Source organism: Clytia hemisphaerica, unplaced genomic scaffold (assembly GCF_902728285.1).
Source record: "Clytia hemisphaerica strain Z4C2 unplaced genomic scaffold, Clytia hemisphaerica genome assembly, whole genome shotgun sequence".
NCBI lineage: Eukaryota > Metazoa > Cnidaria > Hydrozoa > Leptothecata > Clytiidae > Clytia > Clytia hemisphaerica.
This window is the reverse complement of record NW_027103726.1, coordinates 429,261-450,849: the sequence shown is the minus strand read 5'-3', so window position 1 is coordinate 450,849 and position 21,589 is coordinate 429,261. Positions and strand designations below refer to the sequence as shown.

General features: G+C 33.8%; 1 protein-coding gene across 1 annotated transcript in view; it reads left to right on the top strand.

The window, feature by feature from the left end:
- Positions 1-21,589, top strand: part of LOC136804735 (transmembrane channel-like protein 7) — a 33,149-nt gene that overhangs the window by 8,301 nt on the left and 3,259 nt on the right. Inside the window, exons 5-7 of the mRNA XM_067061339.1 lie at positions 12,622-12,735; positions 13,377-13,452; positions 20,964-21,094. Of these exons, the coding sequence (XP_066917440.1) occupies positions 12,622-12,735; positions 13,377-13,452; positions 20,964-21,094 (321 nt within the window). The remainder of the gene's footprint in view (positions 1-12,621; positions 12,736-13,376; positions 13,453-20,963; positions 21,095-21,589) is intronic.

Here is a 21,589-nt window from a genome sequence, read left to right as displayed (position 1 = left end):
TTTCGAAAAACATTTTTTTCCAGCCGAAAATGCCGGAAATACGCCGGAAAAACTGGTTTTTTGACATTTTCTCGAGATTTTATCATTAGTATTTTCTGATTTTTTGCTCAAAGATGCGTAATAACAATGCTTAAAAAATGGCCGAGTCCGATTTTTAAGAACAATTTTTTTCCGGCCAAAAAAGCCGGAAATTTCCGTTTTTGCATATTTTCATTGGATTTTTTCGTTTCATGTCTTGTTTTTTTTCAAACAAAAACATCATTTATAAGAATGTCCACGATTAAGCATGGTTCAATTTTCAATGAAACTGATTTTGGTACAGGAACTTTCTAAAAATCGCCAGTACAGCCGAGAATCGCCGGATTCCATGAATTTCTCGATTTGTTCTCGTATTATTCTGCATTTTCATACTATTGTTCTCATTTTTCAATTCTCTTTTTACATCAATCTTCAGGTAGGTCCATTCAGCATGTACCTTGTTATTGTTTGTTTCATGTACTTTCCAGGGACTTTCCAAAGGGTAATTATTGATCAAAGTCCAAAACGTTTACTCTACGTTTTTTTGCTGACTCAGTTCTATTTTTGATTTTTAATGAGAAACGTTTTGATTACGATCTGGAAGCTAGTGTTTTTTCTATGAGTTTTCTTGAAATGTCAAAATGGGGCCTCATTGTTCTTACCAAATTTTCTAATGGAAAAAGAGCGTAAGTAGAAATCAATTAGTTGAATCGTGGATGCAATTAACTTTGGCTTTAGAGATAGCTGAAAGAATAGAATTTTTAATCTTTGTAATCTATAAAAACCTAATCAACTTTTAACTTCGTTGATATATATTATCTCTTTAATAGTCTCAAGTGAGTACGCTGTGGCTCTACAAGAGCTTTCTTTCGAAACTTTAAAAAGTATTCAAATGATAATGTATAGGTCGATACCAATTAGCCTCCGTCTCGGAAGAGGACTGGGCCCGAATTTGCGGACGTTTTCACAGTTTCACTTTCGTTTTCGGCTATACGACAGCGTTTTCAAGCAGAAAGCAGAGGAAATCTGTGAAATTATGGCAGGGAATGCTAACCTCTATTTTTCCAGTGTTTCTCAAGATTATTGTTCTAGAAAGTTCATAAAGGCCTAATAGTTTCAGATTAGTATGATTTCATCAGAAAAAACATTTACACCAAAGCTCCTTATTGATATGTGAAGGCTACCAAAAATAGCAATGTCCTCCATCAGAACAACTTTAACATAAGGGACAAGGACAGTCAAGAAGTCTACTTTGTTGAAAATTTGCACAAAATACCTAGAGAAAATGGTACTATGGAAGCCCATTCTATACTCCTAAATGATAGTTTTCAGCAGTTGAGAGGGTTGATTAAAATAGAACTCAAAGCACACAATAAAGTATACATACAGCAAAAAGAACTGGCATGTTGTTTGCTTTTTTGGTGTTTAACAATATGATATGTACTTATCAGTCCTAAAAAAATACAAATTCGAATATGATGAGGGCAATAATGAGTCTGGTTAAATGTTACTATATTTACAAGAAAGGATTACTGAAAAAATACTACTGTATGTACTACTGATGAACTAAACTCAAAAACTAAAACTTTACCATAAATTTACATTACGACAATTTAAAAATCTATCTTTAATAGCAACAAAGAAAAAAACATGGCTCAAAGTTTTAAAAACAGAGCTAGCAGCTTCATTCAGTTGTATAGAGCTTTCAAAATTGAAAACAGACACTGCATTGGTTACTACAAGACATACTATCCACACGGTTTTTTCGATTCATGAAAAAAATAAAGTATTTATCAAAAAAGGTCTCTTTTTTGTTGGTAATCAAACAACAATCAATATAACAGTTTTTTGAAAACCATCCCACAGTGTAAAACATTATCAACCAACTAAACCCACACCGCCAAAATTGTAAAAATAAGTCAATATATAATTTCTATCAACAATTCTCGTAAAATGTTTTTTTCCAACATCTGATACCAATCATGGCTGGATGCATCATGTGTAGAGTGACTGTGTGGCATTTCATTGCTTTAATGATCATGATACCAAAACATCAACCAAACAAAACTGACGCAAAGCCAAATCTGTCGATTAAAAAATTTCCATGAAATTATAATTGAAACTTATCTCGTAAAATGCTTTTTTCAACAATCTGGAGGTGTTCAACGTTAGAGGTATCATATGTAGAGCCAAGCAATACATGAAAAGTCATTTGCTATCCCATGCCATGAGATATATGAGTAAAACAAATCAAACAAAAACCAACAAATCATGTCTCTTCACTTCATGCACATGGTTTATATGGGGTATCAGAAAGCCAATCCACTGAAGAGCCATCTTCTTTATTATGGAGTGTTCCAAAACTATTGGTAGGTTGGAAGTAAAGAAACCACACAGTTTGTTCTATTTAAAGATTAACTTGAAAACAAAGGCATCTTCCAGCAGAAACTCATGTTTCAACCTGCTACATAACATTGGTCAGTCGGGTCTGCTACTAACATGTAATAGTTTTATTATAGCCGAGCTTGAGAATCCGTAGGCAGAACTTGTAACATGTATTATGTGTATAATTATGTCAGTCGACTTGAATCATGATACATTACTCACATTTCACTGGATGCATTTTCGCTGTGAAATTATCCGCAAAATTTTCTGACCGCGTTCTGAGACGGAGGCTAATGGCTGGTGCATCAATATGTTTTCTTTGCTTTATCGTTTGTATGCCAGTATCGATGGCTTTTCGACAAACGATTGCAACATGCTTTGAAGTCAGGAATGTCAGTATTATTCCATATGTAGATGCCCCAGGCTCCGCATTGCAAGATTCTACTGTGCAGTTGAGATATTTGGTCAAGTCAATGCTGTATGAACCCTGTTTTATAGTTTGGGCTTTCTCACCGGTACAAAATCGTTTGATTCGACTAAGCGAAGAGAACTACACTCAATTTATCGAGACCCAATTCCAAGCAGTTACGCAAACAGACGAAAATGATTTGCTGGAGCTTTTGTTAAATATACGTCATCACAACGATAATAATATGCAAACTCTTTTTTTCGTGTTCAATATATACAGCTATTTTGATCATATTAAAATGATCCAGCAAGCTCAAAACATGTACGAGCAAAAACAAATCGACGTTGTGGTATGGAGTTTAAAAAACCGTTTCTATAAAATATTTTGGAATTGGCTACCAAAACAAAACCTTGTAGTAGATGTTATCACTGGGTCACCTCCGTTCGACCCACACTTGCATCGAATACTAATGGATCTTATGTCCAATCCACAATACGACTGGCAAAAAAGGTACACACGAAATACTAATGTCACATGTCGAACGTCAAAACGGATTAATTTTTACTTTTGGTATATACATAATAATGATCGTGTGCCTAGCAACAAAATTTGGAATGATATTTTTGAAAATTTATCTTTGAATGCAACATTTAACCGTATCTATGTCTTTGGACCATACGATTATTATTATATATTCCCCACCCACAAAAGTTCTCAGTTAACATACAAATTCATTAAAGAAATGAAAGAAGAAGAACAAAAGGATGACATCATTGTTATCCACTTACCAATTACTATGAGTCAAAGTTATAATGTTCCACCCTCATCACCAATGAAATTTAACAAAGAAAACACAATCCATATATATGAAACCCTTACTACCCTTGAAGACACTCCTCAACTTCGAAAAGGATCGTCTATGAACTATATCATGATACAAGAGGACGATTATTTTAACCCCCTGTTTTTTGAATTGGTTATTCAACAAGTAAACCGTATATTATGTGAAATGAACTAGACTATTTCTCGCTAATTCGAATTTTCATTAATTCGAACCAATTGTTATAAGTTCCCGTTAAGTGTAAACCCTTGTAAAATACTATATTTCGAACTTCGAACAAATTGAACTTCCCTTTCAAGCTCGAATTAGCGAGAGTCAACCGTGTTTATTGGTGATTCTTATGGGTTTATTAGTAACAGAAACTAATTATTGTCATACAAGAACATTGTAAACTATTTTTTTATAAGAACGAGTAAATTTTAGTTGAGACTCGGCTGTTCTCATTTCTTTTGTCTTAAATTGTTCTTATCCAGTCCAGTTAAAACGGAGGTGTTCTACAATCAGTGCCATAAACATATTGGCACTTTTTGCTAATTTACCATTTTTCGAAAATTGAAGTTCGAGCGAGAATGTCAATTTCGGGCTTTCAACTTGATTTCATCGGTTATTTCGATCTGGGAGGGATTTATTGGTTTCTAGGCTATATTTCAAGCCCTACTGGACCATTTTTGAACTTTTGGATGCTCAGATCCAAAGCGTTAAAACTAAGAGTTAAAACTCTACCCTTCGAACCTACTTTAGAGCACTTGCAAATCGATTGGTTTCAAAACTTCCCGGTGGATTTCCCTTTTGTGCCAAGTATTTTGTCACCGATTCTAGGTTTAATATCCTGATTTTATTAATTTCACTTTCAATTTTCTTAAAACGCAGCTAATCGAGGCTCCGCATTATCCTTAAATTGTTCTTATTTTTTGGCATTTTTTATAAAAAAAGTGCATTTGAAGTCGTTGAAGGGGCATAAAGTACACGAAAAGCGTATCATATAACAAAATGTAGTGGAGTTTCCATAAATCGAACACTTAGGGGGGAATCAAATTTGTCTGAGCAGAGAGATGAGTTGAGAAAATTTCGAAATATGGAGTAAGGTTTGTTAAGCATTGTTAACTGAAGGGACGAGAAAACTTGTTAAGCGAGTTAAGTGAGCACTGCTTCTTACTTCAATTCAATCAAAACTGTTGTTATCTTTCAAGGTTAAAAAGGCTAAAAATGTTTAGTTTATACATCTTTATTTTACAGTTTTTCACAGTTTTTCGCGATATAGGGTACGTTATATCTTCCTTCGTTTCGAGCGTAAAACTCCTACTCTTCGGGATATGCGCACTGCCATTGTTTTGAATATGGAATTTCTCCGGATACATCGCTACATCGGATATTATGTTTAATCCTATTTAAAAAGCGAATTCCCGGTTGGGCTCACTAGTTGCCACCCATAACAGTGCCTATAGACCAAGAGTAAAGCCTAAAAGACTGGAGCTGTCGATTGTGTAGACTACTTGCCTAAAGCTCCCAAAAAGTCTTTGAGCAATTCATTATAAAACATTAGTTGTTTCTCCTTTTCAAGGTATTTATTGACAAAAAAGAGCTTTTCTCCATTTAATCGTCTATTTAAGAGATATACTACTATAGCCAAATTTGGATGCCAAATTGTGGGTACCTAACGTTTTCAACTGACCCATATTGTGATTTGTAGACGATTTCTTGACAATGAAGTACTTTTACTTGTTGCAGGTGTTTTTCAGAGAGTGATTTATCAGTTAAAGTTCAAAAATGTTTTCTCTACGTTTTTTCTGCGGGGAAAGTACACGCTTTTTTTATAAGAATACACTTTATAAGAATGTCCATGATGAAAATGGCCAAAAAATTAAGAATATGGTAAGAATATCACCATCATGAAATTTAGCAATTGAACCTAAGAATGCCATTTTTAATGCATTTTAACCTGTAGATTGCCAATTTCGATCTTAACCTAAGAATATCGTAAGAATATTTTTGGATGATTTTCGCCAAAAAGTTAAGAATATCCATGATGAAATGAAAAAACACCATTCTTATAAAAAAAAGTGTGTACTTTTTATTGTTTCAGGTACTTTCCAAAGTCGTAATTATTGATCAAAGTCCAAAACGTTTACTCTACGTTTTTTTTGCGGGGAAAGTACTTTTTGGACCTACCTCCGGGTACCCCGGTGGAAGTCCTTTAAATTAACCCATGTACGTTCGTTCGTCCGTTCCTCCGTTCCTCCGTTCGTTCGTCTGTTGTCAGCTTTTCTCGGGATTGGCTCATTAGTTTTTTCAGATTTTTTGCACAATGATGCAAAATGGCAATGCCCAAAATGTGACAGTGCCCGATTTTCGGAAAAAAAAATTTCCCGGCCGAAAATGCCGGAAATATCCCGGAAAAACTGGATTTTTGGCACTTTCTCGAGATTTTATCATTAGTTTCTTCTGATTTTTTGCTCATAGATGCGTATTAACAATGCCCAAAACATGGCCGAGTCCGATTTTTGAGAAAAAATTTTTTCCGGCCGAATATGCCGGAAATATGCCGGAAATCGCCGTTTTTCTGGATTTTCATTAGACTTTTTCCTTATAATTGGTTGTTTTTTCATTCAAAAACATTATTAATAGCAATGCCCACCATCAAGCATGTTTCGGTTCAATTTTCAATGAAACTGATTTTGGTACAGGAACTTTCTAATAATCGCCAGAACAGCCGAGAATCGCCGGATTCCATGAATTTCTCGATTTGTTCTCGTATTATTCTGCATTTTCATACTATTGTTCTCATTTTTTCAATTCTCTTATTACATCAATCTTCAGGTAGGTCCATTCAGCATGTACCTTGTTATTGTTTGTTTCATGTACTTTCCAGGGACTTTCCAAAGGGTAATTATTGATCAAAGTCCAAAACGTTTACTCTACGTTTTTTTGCGGGGAAATTCCTTTTACTGACTCAGTTCTATTTTTGATTTTTAATGAGAAACGTTTTGATTACGATCTGGAAGCTAGTGTTTTTTCTATGAGTTTCTTGAGCCAAATGTATCTACTTTATTGGTCCATATCATGATACCTTAGCATGTCCTGGTTTTCCCTCTGATCGTGAAGCTTTAACTCTTCGAGCATCTACAACTAATCAGATTTTCAAGGTCAGAGCATTTGTTAATTTTGAGATTTCAAGGGGCCTCATTGTTCTTACCAAATTTTCTAATGGAAAAAGAGCGTAAGTAGAAATCAAATAGTTGAATTGTGGATGCAATTAACTTTGGCTTTAGAGATAGCTGAAAGAATAGAATTTTTAATCTTTGTAATCTATAAAAACCTAATCAACTTTTAACTTCGTTGATATATATTGTCTCTTTAATAGTCTCAAGTGAGTACGCTGTGGCTGTACAAGAGCTTTCTTTCGAAACTTTAAAAAGTATTCAAATGATAATGTATAGGTCGATACCAATGGCTGGTGTATCAATATGTTTTCTTTGCTTTATCGTTTGTATGCCAGTATCGATGGCTTTTCGACATACGATTACAACATGCTTTGAAGTCAGGAATGTCAGTATTATTCCATATGTAGATGCCCCAGGCTCCACATTGCAAGATTCTACTGTGCAGTTGAGATATTTGGTCAAGTCAATGCTGTATGAACCTTGTTTTATAGTTTGGGCTTTCTCACCAGTACAAAATCGTTTGATTCGACTAAGCGAAGAGAACTACACTCAATTTATCGAGACCCAATTCCAAGCAGTTACGCAAACAGACGAAAATGATTTGCTGGAGCTTTTGTTAAATATACGTCATCACAATAATAATAATATGCAAACTCTTTTTTTCGTGTTTAATGTTTTATCTCCAATCAGGTCGTATTATAATTATTTTAAAATGATCCAGCAAGTTCAAAACATGTACGAGAAAAAACAAATCGACGTTGTGGTATGGAGTTTAGGAAACGCGCTCTATGAAACATTTTGGAATTGGCTACCAAAACAAAACCTTATAGCAGAAGATATCAGTGGATCACCTCCGTTCGATCCGCACTTGCATCGAATACTAATGGATCTTATGTTAAATCCTCAGTACGACTGGCAAAAAAGGTACACACGTAATGCTAATGTCACATGTCGAACGTCAAAACGGATTAATTTGTACTTTTGGATGGAAAATGCTAATCGTGTGCCTAGCAACAAAATTTGGAATGATATTTTTGAAAATTTATCTTTGAATGCAACATTTAACCGTATCTATGTCAATGATGGAGTAGGACTATCCAATTATCGTTTTATAATCTCCACCCACAAAGGTTATCAGCCAACAGACAAATTCTTTAACGAAATGTACGAAGAAGAACTAAAGGATGACATCATTGTTATCAACTTACCGATTACTAAAAGTCAAAATTATAATGGTCCACCTTCATCACCAATGGAATTTAACAAAGAGAACACAATCCATATATATAAAACCCTTAATACCCTTGAAAACACTCCTCGACTTCGAAAAGGATCGTCTATGGACTATATCATGATACAAGAAGACGATTATTTTAATCCCCTGTTTTTTGAATTGGTTATTCAGCAAGTAAATCGTATATTATGTGAAATGAACTAGACTATTTCTCGCTTATTCGAATTTTCAATTTTTTAATTCGAACCAATTGTTATAAGTTCCCGTTAAGCGTAAACCCTTGTAAAATACTATATTTCGAACTTCGAACAAATTGAACTTCGAATTAACGAGAGTCAACTGTATTTATTGGTGATTATTATGGATTTATTAGTAATAGAGACAGTCTCCAAATTATTGTCATACAAGAACATTGTAAACTATTTTTTTATAAGAACTAGTAAATTTTAGTTGAGACTCGGCTGTTCTCATTTCTTTTGTCTTAAATTGTTCTTATCCAGTCCAGTTAATACGGACGTGTTCTACGATCAATGCCATAAACATATTGGCACTTTTGGCTAATTTACCATTTTTCGAAAATTAAAGTTCGAGCGAGAATGTCGCTTTCGGGCCTTCATCTTGATTTCTGGGAGGGATTTATTGGTTTCTAGGCTATATTTCAAGCCCTACTGAACCATTTTTGAACTTTTGGATGCTCAGATCCAAAGCGTTAAAACTAAGAGTTAAAACTCTACCCTTCGAACCTACTTTAGAGCACTTGCAAATCGATTTGTTTCAAAACTTCCCGGTGGATTTCCCTTTTGTGCCAAGTATTTTGTCACCGATTCTAGGTTTAATATTCTGATTTTATTAATTTCACTCTCAATTTTCTTAAAAAGCTAATCGAGGCTCCGCATTATCCTTAAATTTTTCTTATTTTTTGGCATTTTTTTAGCAAATTCACTCTTATAAAAAAAGTGCATTTGAAGTCGTTGAAGGGACATAAAGTGCACGAAAAGCGTATCATATAACAAAATTTAGTGGAGTTTCCATAAATCGAACAAAGGGGAATCAAATTTGTCTGAGCAGAGAGATGAGTTAAGAAAATTTCGAAATATGGAGTAAGGTTTGTTAAGCATTGTTAACTGAAGGGATGAGAAAACTTGTTAAGTGAGTTAAGTGAGCACTGCTTCTTACTTAAATTCAATCAAAACTGTTGTTGTCTTTCAAGGTTAAAAAAGCTAAAAATGTTTAATTTACATCTTTATTTTACAGTTTTTCACAATTTTTCGTTATTATCTTCCTTCGTTTCGAGCGTAAAACTCCTACTCTTCGGGATATGCGCACTGCTCTTGTTTTGAATATGGAATTTCTCCGGATACATCGCTACATCGGATATTATGTTTAATTTTATTTAAAAAGCGAATTCCCGTTTGGGGTCACTAGTTGCCACCCATATCAGTGCCTATATACCAAGAGTAAAGCCTAAAAGACTGGAGCTGTCGACTGTGTAGACTACTTGCCTAAGGCTCCCAAAAAGTCTTTGAGCAATTCATTATAAAACATTAGTTGTTTCTCCTTTTCAAGGTATTTATTGACAAAAAAGAGCTTTTCTCCATTTTGTCCGTAATCGTCTATTTAAGAGATTTGGCTATACTACCTATAGCAAAAATTTGGGTGCCAAATTGTGGGTACCTAACGTTTTCAACTGACCCATATTGTGATTTGTAGACGATTTCTTGACAATGAAGTACTTTTACTTGTTGCAGGTGTTTTTCAGAGAGTGATTTATCAGTTAAAGTTCAAAAATGTTTTCTCTACGTTTTTTTCTGCGAGGAAAGTACTTTTTATTGTTCCGGGTACTTTCGAAAGGGTTATTATTGATCAAAGTTCAAACCGTTTCTCTACGTTTTTTTTTGCGGGGAAAGTACTTTTTATTGTTTCAGGTACTTTCCAAAGGGGAAATATTTATCAAAGTCCAGAATGTTTACTCTACGTTTTTTTGCGGGGAAATTCCTTTTGCTGACTATCAGTTCTATTTTTGATTTTTAATGAGAAACGTTTTGATTACGATCTGGAAGCTAGGGTTTTTTCTATGAGTTTTCTTGAGGCAAATGTATCTACTTTATTGGTCATGATACCTTAGCATGTCCTCGTTTTCCCTCTCATGAAGCTTTATAACTCTTCGAGCATCTACCACTGATCAGATTTTCAAGGTCAGAGCATTTGTTAATTTTGAGATTTCAAGGGGGCCTCATTGTTCTTACCAAATTTTCTAATGGAAAAAGAGCGTAAGTAGAAATCAATTAGTTGAATCGTGGATGTAATTAACTTTGGCTTTAGAGATAGCTGAAAGAATAGAATTTTTAATCTTTGTAATCTATAAAAACCTAATTAACTTTTAACTTCGTTGATATTATCTTTTTACTAGTCTCAAGTGAGTACGCTGTGGCTGTAAGAGCTTTCTTTCAAAACTTTAAAAAATATTCAAATGATAATGTATAGGTCGATACCAATGGCTGGTCTATCGATATGTTTTCTTTGCTTTATTGTTTGTTTGCCAGTATCGATGGCTTTTCGACATACAATTACAACATGCTTTGAAGTCAGGAATGTCAGTATTATTCCAAATATATTAGATGACCCCGTAACAAACTCCGCATTAAATCCTTTGCAAGATTCTACTGTGCAGTTGAGATATTTGGTCAAGTCAATGTTGTATGAACCCTGTTTTATAGTTTGGGCATTCTCACCATTACAAAATCGTTTAATTCGGCTAAGTGAAGAGAACTACACTCAATTTATCGACACCCAATTCCAAACAGTCACGCGAACAGTCACGCAAACAGACGGAAATGATTTGCTGGAGCTTTTGTTAAATATACGTCATCACAACGATAATAATATGCAAACTCTTTTTTTCGTGTTTAATCTATCCCCGATGAGGTCGTTTTATAATTATTTTAAAATGATCCAGCAAGCTCAAAACATGTACGAGAAAAAACAAATCGACGTTGTGGTATGGAGATTAAATAACGCGGTCTATGAAACACTTTGGACTCAGCTACCAATAACATTTTGGATACCAAAAGAAAACCTTGTAGTAGATGATATGGGATGGTCACCTTCATTCGACCCACACTTGCATCGAATACTAATGGATCTTATGTTCAATCCACAGTACGACTGGCAAAAAAGGTACTCGCGTAATGCTAATGTCACATGTCGAACGTCAAAACGGATTAATTTGTACTTTTGGGAAACATTTATTGGTGATCGTGTGCCTAGCATCAAAACTTGGAATGATGTTTTTGAAAAATTATCTTTGAACGCAACATTTAACCGTATCTATGTACCATACGATTATTCTTTTATATTCTCCACCCACAAAAGTTCTCAGTTAACAGAAAAATTCATTAAAGAAATGAAAGAAGAAGAAAAAAAAAAGGATGACATCATTGTTATCCACTTACCAATTACTAAAAGTCAAAATTATAATGGTCCACCTTCATTACCAATGAAATTTAACAAAGAGAACACAATCCATATACATGAAACCCTTACTACCCTTGAAGACACTCCTCAACTTCGAAAAGGATCGTCTATGAACTATATCATGATACAAGAAAACGATTATTTTAACCCCCTGTTTTTTGAATTGGTTATTCAGCAAGTAAATCGTATATTATGTGAATTGAACTAGACTATTTCTCGCTTATTCAAATTTTCATTAATTCGAACCAATTGTTACAAGTTCCCGTTAAGTGTAAACCCTTGTAAAATACTATATTTCGAACTTCGAACAAATTAAACTTCAAGCTCGAATTAGCGAGAGTCAACTGTATTTATTGGTGTTTCTTATGGATTTATTAGTAATAGAGACAGTCTCCAAATTATTGTCATACAAGAACATTGTAAACTATTTTTTTATAAGCACTTATATAAGAATGAGAAAATTTTTGTTGAGACTCGGCTGTTCTCGTTTCTTTTGTCTTAAAATGTTCTTATCCAGTCCAGTTAAAACGGAGGTGTTCCACAATCAGTGCCATAAACATATTGGCACTTTTGGCTAATTTACCATTTTTCGAAAAGTTCGAGCGAGAATGTCAATTTCGGGCCTTCATCTTGATTTCTGGGAGGGATTTATTGGTTTCTAGGCTATATTTCAAGCCCTACTGGACCATTTTTGAACTTTTGGATCAAAAGCGTTAAAACTCTACCCTTCGAACCTACTTTAAAGCACTTGCAAATCGATTGGTTTCAAAGCTTCCCGGTGGATTTCCCTTTTGTGCCAAGTATTTTGTCACCGATTCTAGGTTTAATATCCTGATTTTACTAATTTCACTTTCAATTTTCTTAAAACGGAGCTAATCGAGGCTCCGCATTATCCTTAAATTGTTCTTTTTGGCATTTTTTATAAAAAAATTGTATTTGAAGTCGTTAAAGGGACATAAAGTGCACGAAAAGCGTATCATATAACAAAATGCAGTGGAGTTTCCATAAATCGAACACTTAGGGGGAAAATATTTCCTCGACTCTAAATTCACCTATTGTATAAGTAGTAACCTAAGTATATGATCATTCTTTTTTGTAGATATATCTATCGTTACTTGGGATGCGGATGTAATTTGGGAGAGAAAATTGGTATGCAGGAATTCCAGATCCCAAAAAATGTGTTGGAACTTGTTTACGGTCAATCACTAATATGGTAATCTATTTTCCCTACATATTTATGACGTAATATATTTTTTACGGAAACGCCCATGTCTTTGACAGTAGTGGTAAATTTAAGAAATTTGAGCTAGAAAAAAACTTAAAATTGTTGTATCGAAATCAACAGTCCATAAATGAGCTTGTCTGAGTCCAAAAAAACTTTTTTTTTTCTTCACTTCCGCGGACCATATACCGAAAGATCCGGTAAATACGAAATTTCTTTTTCCTAAAGATCTCTTCCATAACCTCTACCTTTATGATTTCTAGAGGTTAGCGAGTCTTTTAATCCTTACCGACCGTAGTGTAGTGGGTTCTTCGTTAGCGCCCCTTTAAGAGCCAAGCGACCGTTATGCAGTGGCAGAGCATCCGGCTACGGTTCTCAAGTTGTGGGTCGAGTCATACCAAAGATTCTCAAAATGGTACTTGATGCCTCTCTGCTTGATGCTTAGCAATTAGGAGAAGGATCAAGGGCAAGTGGAGCAATCCAGGGAGAAAGAGTGGCGCCCTCTCCTAGCTTCGGGTAGATAACTATCGAAAGAGAAGCCTTCGGGTCGTCTCCGACTGTGGTCACAGACTGACTTACTAATCCTTTTTAACTTCAACTCAAACTACAACAACTCATTCTACTTTCTACAGGATTGGAACCTTCTTTGCACCGCTTATCCCTGTGGTTGGTATCATAAAACTCTTCATATTATTCTATGTTAAAAAGGTATACTGTTGTTTGTTAGTGGGTTGATATTCACTGACCTTTATATATCCCTTGACCAAGCTATATCCGCCATCTTTGATCGAAGTTTTTTTTGAATTGGTACCCGTAAATAAGCCATTGCAGTGTTAAAAATTAACGTCTAACAGGGCTACATCATCAAAAGTTTTCGAGGGAAAGTAGATCTAGCGCTTTCGATGCATTTACGCCGCTATTGAGTAATGCCGTCATTAGGGTACCACTTTTCAAAAAACTCCGATCAAAGGTTTTGCTTGGCCGGGATTGAGAAACTTGATCCAGGGTATAAAAAGGTCAGTGGTTCTTTTCAATTCAGAGCTTTATATTTGAAGAAAAGTGGTTCTCAATAAGGTAAAACCCGAAAGCGAGATTAGAAAGTCCCATTTAGGACTCAAATCCATTTATTTCCTACTTAGGTTGCGCGGCTTTAGTTTTCATACAAATGCCAGAGATCTACCAGCAGAATATAAAACGCGAAAATAAAGAGAGTTCTAGATTCAAACAGCCATCCGAAATGCGGTGTACATTTTAACCACATTTTTTTCACTATCTCGTAAAGTAAAAGCTTCTTGCATGAAAAGTTGTCTTCTCTAACGCAAGATATATGACGAAAAGTTAACTTTTCTCTCAATTTTCTTGTTTTGAAATCATTGAATTTTCTTCTGTGCGAAAACAAGTAACAGTGAATCTTCACTATTTCTCGAAAAGCTTAAATTTTCTAAATATCGACATAATTAACTTTTCGATGTACAAAATGATCACATTTGTAGCCACGAAAAGTACTACTTTTCTCTGAAGTAAAAATATTAGACTTTCTCCACGTAGTGAAGATTCACTTTTACTTGTTTTCTTGTCCATGGAAATGTTAAATACAAAATTGAGAAAAGACGAACCTTTTTTGTAAAAAAAATAACGAAATTCTTTTAATGAAAGGAAAGATTAACAATTTATTATTTACGCATTTTCGAAAAGATGCAGATGTCTAGACCAGAAATAACCAACGTTTCGTTATTGGGAATATATATTCTAGCTTAAAAAAATACTTGATCCGCCTCATTTCATAACATTGAAAAGGTAAAAAACTTCTAATATGGAAACATTAAATTTCTGGTTACTGTAGCGACAATTAGTCGCGAGATTAAATTCGATAAGATATTGAATTATTAAATATTCTTGGATGATTTTCTTCTTTAAAATTAAAGTCAATATTAAAAAAATCATATTAATATCTATGTACTCATAATTCTTGTGCTAAAAATCTAAAGTATGCCTTATTTACATAAAATGACATAAATTAATAAGATAATGTAAGATAATTATTATATATAATTTTTAAAACAATGGCAATAATTGATGTGGTATAGAAGGAGCTTATAGGGTTGGGGGATATTTCTGACAAAATTTGACATTGTAAAGCATTTTTCGAATTTAAGAAATAAGATTTAGGTTACGGTTCAAGAAATTGTATTCGTATAAAAAATGATGAACTAATTAATAAAAGAAGTAAAACAATTACTCCTTCAGTTGTATATCGTGCCTCTTTTCCCGAGGGATCTCCGATTCTTCGTTCATTGAAGTATTGAAGATGTTTCTTTGGTTGTGTTGTCGAACAATCATCTTTACTTCTTTTTCTTAATACCATTTATTTCTTGGTCTTCTGATGAGACGATGTTCATTTTGTGATAAGTTTTCTCCACACGTCTTTGACATTGCACAGAATTGATGTTTCGGCTCCCACCGCCGAGCTCGCGATACGTTTTTCGACTTTCTGTAGAGAGAAAATGATAAAAATTATACTCTACTTTTTAAACCAGGATTATCAAACAGATTAATTGTCTATTTATTTTTATTGAAAATTGAATTGAACTTTAAATTGAAAATAACTAGTAAAAAAATCGAAGTAACGAAAGTGCCAAATGATTTTCAAATTTTGAAATTTAAAATGAAGTAAAAATTTTCAAATTTCAAAATTTGAAAAATGAAAAATAGAAAATTTTTAGTATTGCTTAAAATTGGACAAAGCTCGTTGTAATAAAAGTGCCAATTAAAGGTTTAACTTTTAAAAATTATATTTGTCACACTTTTTTCATTTATCTGAAATTTAAGAAGCAAACTAATAGAATTATCTTTGAAAAAACATATTCGTGAAATTGAAGGGACAAAATATCCACCTGTTTTTTGCCTATTGTCTCAGATATTAGGCTATATTAGTCGAAAGTAAACATCGTTCTAAACCGATAACGTGGTTTCTTTGCCTTATATGGTAAAGTTGATTACCTAAACGTTCTTAAGGTCAAATTATGATGTTACAGTGTGTGCAAATCACACTTCTGTATACTAGGAACAAAAAGTCTATTGACGGGTCACGTGACGTTAATCAACCAATCAATTCTCTCAAAGATAGAATCACTCGAATTGCAGGGCTTTAGGTGATTATTGCACTTTTAGTGTACCTCCTGTTGACGTCAACACAGATTGCTAACCTTCTAATGGGCTATTCTAAAAAAAATTATACAGGGGTATTGACGAACTTTTTTCACTAGCCCCCCTGGAAATATTGAATAGCAAATTATCCCCTGGAAATTGGGATACAAACCCTCTGGAAAACTAAATTTTGTGAAAAAGGGCTGGAAAACAACTGATGTCAGTTTATGAGGGGAGAACCCCCTATAAACCTTGAATAACCCCCTTGGAAAAGCTGAAAAAGGAACAAAAACCCCTTGGAAAATCAAGGCTTAGGCCCCCCTTGTAAATTTCGTCAATACCCCTGTACAGTTTAAAAATGGAATAGCCCAATTTATTCATACTTAAAATTTAAAAACCTCTTTTGGCACTTTTATTACGTCGATTGGGGTATAAACAATTTTTTTAATTTGAAAATTTGAAAATCAAAATTTTTTTGTATTTTTCATTTTTCAAATTTTGAAATTTGAAAATTTTTACTTCTTTTCAAATTTCAAAATTTGAAATTCATTTGGCACTTTCGTTACTTCGATTTAAAAATCCAAAATGACTTGAAGATTACAAAAAAACATAATCAGTGCGTCTCAAACCGCGATATTTCGAGAGCACGGAAGCGCGTCAAAACACCAGCTTTTTTAGAGTTTTGTCTCGTTTACCCAAACGCGGCAATCCTGCGTAGGCTTTGGGCTCAAGACTAGAACCCCCAATACGAGACATTGGCCTGACCGAAAAAAAATCATCATCATCAATTTTGTTAATTGTCAGAGTCGTCTACTCACTGGAAATACGCAACTTTCTGAAGTTTCGTTTTTTTTCGGTTGTGCTTCATTTTAAAAATAACGAAGATGAAAAGTTACCATCAATCCCGCGAGTAAAAGAAAGTACTCCGACTAGTCTACGAACAGTGCGCTCGCGCGGCGAATAGAATATCTCGCAAATTAATATATGCATAAAACTGACGAAATCCTTTCTTTTTTATGCTTAGGTGACGTCACCATCGACCCTGACTCGACAATGGAGAACCAAATTTGGCAATGTATAATTATTACGAGCGGCCGAGAAAGTTTGCGTGACGCAAAAATTGCGCGATAAAAACGAAGCCCTAGAAGAACGCCCACCGAAAATTGAAACCAGGAATTTATTGAATATTTCACTAATGAAGTATCAAACTTTTTGTTTTTTGTAATTATTATAAATTCAGAATTTTTAAATACAATTTTTTGAATGTCAAAGGACAATTAAAGTGAATTTAAGCTGATTGGGTGGATATTGGGCGGGCGGGCGTTTTGCACGTGCCGAGATTGGAAATTAAATGAGAGTAAAAGACGGGGGCGTCTTAGTATGTAATATTACAAATTCATTATTCTTTTATTTTTATTTTTCGAGAATGAAAAATGAATTTTTGATTTTTGAATTAAGGAAATATAGTATAATATATTGTATTTGATTGTCAATGCCAAAAGATACTTACGAATAATCTGCTGTGTTGCTTCACTATTTACCCCCGGATTGTTTTAGTAGGCACTTCGGTCACGTAAATAAAAACACGTGTATATGTTGAAGCCGACTGTGGACTGACCGCAATTGCAATTACATAAATTATTGTGGAAGGGAACGCTTGAGACGAATGTTTGGGAAATCAAAAAGACAACTTTTGTGAGAATGTTGAGTTTTGTTTATATGGCTGTTTGTGTCGCACTGATAATAGCAAAAAAGAAATTACGCGTTTTAGACAGGTTATTTCAAAAATAACTTGAACGAGTGAGTACTTACATGATCATTGCATGGCCTCTTTAGCATTATTGACGCATATTCATCGCCAAGTCTTTACTTGTTTCACTGTAAAGTTCGTGTGAAAGCATATTACAAGATTTCGTGACAAATCAAATTTCTTTCCCTCTTTTAATTTCTGCAAATTAAAATCTCTTTATCAACATTTTTCTATAAGAGACTTAATTGGACTGCAATTGAAAATATCGTAATTTCTCCACAATTATAAATATGTTAACACAGGGTCCCAAAGGGAATTGGTGTTGTTCAGTTCAAACAGTTAATTGTAATTTTTTGATGAAACCGCCGAACAAATTTTTCAGCCTTTCAAACATCGCCAAAAAAGAGAAACTACGAATCGTTCTTTTCTTCCATAAAGTTAAAGCATTCGAGTTAAATTTTAACAAGTTTAATTAATTGAACTGTTTTTAGGAGCTCTTCGTACACACCACTGCCCAAAGTTTACGAGAATTAGTTAACGCAAAAACTTAATACTACACGTTTTTTTATAAGAACAAACTATATAAGAACATAAGGCTTAAAAGACCAAAATGTTAAGAACAAGTTAAGAATATTTCAAGGCTTTGGGAACTCAAAAACACCCGATTTCTTTGGAAAATGGCCATAAATACTCATAAAACTGGGGGGGATAAGAACATGTTAAGCACACTTTTTAGGCTTATTTCCGAAGGCAAAAATTTTGGATGTTCTTATAAAAAAATGTATATCCATGAAATATCAAAATCGAAGTGGTTTCTTTTTATATACATTCCTGATTTGTTCTGTATGTAAAACTCGTCAAACTCACTGACCATAAAAATTATTTTTGGCTGATTTGCAAAATATCTAATACATCTAAAAATTTTATGCTATCTATAATGTAAAATACAGGCTTAAATGCAACCTACTAGCCGTAAGCAAAGCGTCACAAACGCTGCGAGGCCCAAAACAGTGAATCGCCATACATTCAAAAAACTCAAACGAAACAAAGGTAGCTGTCGAAGGATTATACTATTTTAATTTTATGAAAGAATGCCTCAAATAAATTGTTCTTCTTTCCTTCTACAAAACACCCTTGCATTTGATTCAAATATATAAGGAGTAAAAATTGCCTCGCATTACTTTTGTCAACTATAATGAAGTAAATCGAGATTAAGACTTAAATAAAATATCTTTGAAAGATTTTGAAAAGTTTTGCAAGTTTTACAAAAACACAAAATTTTAAAAATAATCTCAAAATGGAATGAAATGAAAGCTTTAAAGTCATGTATAATGAATTTGAAGAAAGTTAATTTGAGCATATCCAGTTTCCAGCCCTTAAAACAAAAATCGTTTCTAAACATCTCCAATTAGTCTAGTTATAGAAAATCTGGTGAAGATGCTAAAGCACAATGCTTCAAAGCCAAGAAGGGGAGGATTTGTAAAGCTTTTTTAGTAGATTGACAAAATGTGTAGAAAATGTTTTAAACTTTTAAACTAACACGAGTAAACGTATCGATGAATAGATTTTACCGGTATTTTTGTAAAGATTAAAAATTTCCAAGAATAAATTCAGGCAAATTTTCAGCTATAGCCCGCTATAGCCTCACCTAAAACTTTTATGTTAATAATGAATTAATGAGTTAACAATTTTATGTTAATGCGTATAAAATCAAAAAAAAATTTTTGCATACAATGCATTAAAATCAATTGTATTTACTCAACTCCATTGAGACACCCCTGTGTCAAGACCCGCCGCAGTTGGATAAACAATTCTTTCAAAATTCCAATGAGGATAGAATTTATATACTTTTTGAGTTCAAAAATATAGTGGGATGCTTTTGAACGCAATTTCTTAAATATAATTTTTATATGGGGATGAATTCAAAGTCAATTTCCCAGTGGGGCTGAAATGATAAGGTATTTTTCATCAGAGGATGAAGTTTTTGCTAAATTTTCCAGTGGGTTATGGTTCCATGTGGGAAAAAGTTCCACAGGGGCTGTGAGACAGGGATGTATTGAGAGTTTCTTTAAAAGTAGTGATACAAATTTTACAAAATTGGCCTACAAATGATGCAAATAATGCTGAGGTTGCGCGAAGTGTGGTTGCGCGAAGTGTGGTTTGCACTTTCAACAGTTGTTGATCTGACTTTATTGTCAAAATTAAAGATTTAAAAGAAAAATCTAGAATTTGAAAAATCTGTATATCATAGAGTACAAAGAGAGCTAATTACACCCCTGTCACAGTGTTACAGCCCCGGTGGAGCTTCTCCCACTATTGGGATGAAAGTTTATACAGTGCAATAGCGGAGATGACTGGAGACGAAACAAAGTAAAAGATGTAGGACATTTCTTTCTCCTTTCGCCTTAAAACTACTAATTCTAAGGTGCGAAAAAGAAAAGCGGCACCTAGTTTGGTCAACAGAGGACACCTCTTCTTTTTCCTGTCATCACGCTAACAGGCACAGGGGTCATTGGACAATATAATATTTTTTAATTAAAACATAATCTTGTCAATCAAGAGATCAATCCTAAAGAACATCTTGCTCCCATAAAATTGTAATATTTATTTTACTTTTGCCAAATCAGCTGCAAGAAAATCTGCTCCTTACTTTTATCCCGACGTAGAGATTATAATGTTCTTTAAAAACGAAATTATTACCTTTTTTTATTGTATTTGATGATTGTATTTTCGATAAATTCGGCATGAAAATTTGATATTTTCATGAAAAATATTTTCGTTTAAATTTCAAGACGAAAACTTTATATTTTCTTGAAATACAAACGAAGAAAAGATAGTCAATCTGGAAACATGAAATATTTCCTTTTTAATGAAAAACGACAAAAGAAATTACCCACTTTTTCGAAGCAAGAAATATTTAAAGATTATCTTTTTTCAAGAACTTAAAGAAAAAGAAACTTTTCTTAAAATTGTAAGGAAAAATCGATATTTCCGCAATCGTACGTTCGAAAACATTAAGTTTTCAAGGACAAGAATCTGGAAAGACATATATTTCATGCAGTGTGATATGATATCAGGGGTGATCAAAGAAAATGTTTCAGAAAATGAGCTAGAATGCTAAGCAACCCCAGCCCTGACACGAAAAATTGGATTTGCTTTGTAAAAATTTGTGTAATCATCCGTTTCATAAAGAATAAAAGCAAGTCCGAGGAAATTCATCAAGCCAAAATATTTAAAGCAAAAGATGAAATTTTGTTGATTTAAAAACAGCTATATTTCGTATAGTATCATATCCGTTTCATATTTTTCACATCATTTTCAGATCAGTTTGATGTTGAACTGCAAACCATCATCACAGCCTTATCAAGGAGCGAGATCCAATTATTTCTTCACTCTTCTTCTACTGTTAACTTTCCTCTTATGTTCATTCGCTGTCGGGTGGGGACTCACAAGGTATGTTCAATTCTAGCTACCATCAATATACCGTTATTTGGATGTTATAAAGACGTCCAAATGGTTGTTTATCTAATGTTTTCCACCAGATAAGGTTTCAGTCGTTTTCTCCTTAGAATCGTTTACAGATGATAAAATCAGATCGAAATACTGCTATCAGTTGCAATTATTTCCAATTCGATTATCTGGGTCACTCAGTAATACAGTTGACACTCTTTTAGTTCGACTTTTTCTTATTCGATACGTTCCATTATTACACCCCTGTCTCACAGGCCCGGTGAAACTTTTTCCTACAGCGGGGATAAAAATATTGATTAAAATCTCAATGGGGATAAAAACTCTATTGTTCCAAGGTTAAATAACCCAGTGGGGATGATTTTGGAGTGCAATTTATAAGCAATGAATTTTGAATAGGAATGAAATCAAAGTCAATTTCTCAGCGTGGCTGAAATTCTAGGGTATTTTTCCCACCGGGGACGAAATTTGTGTCAAATT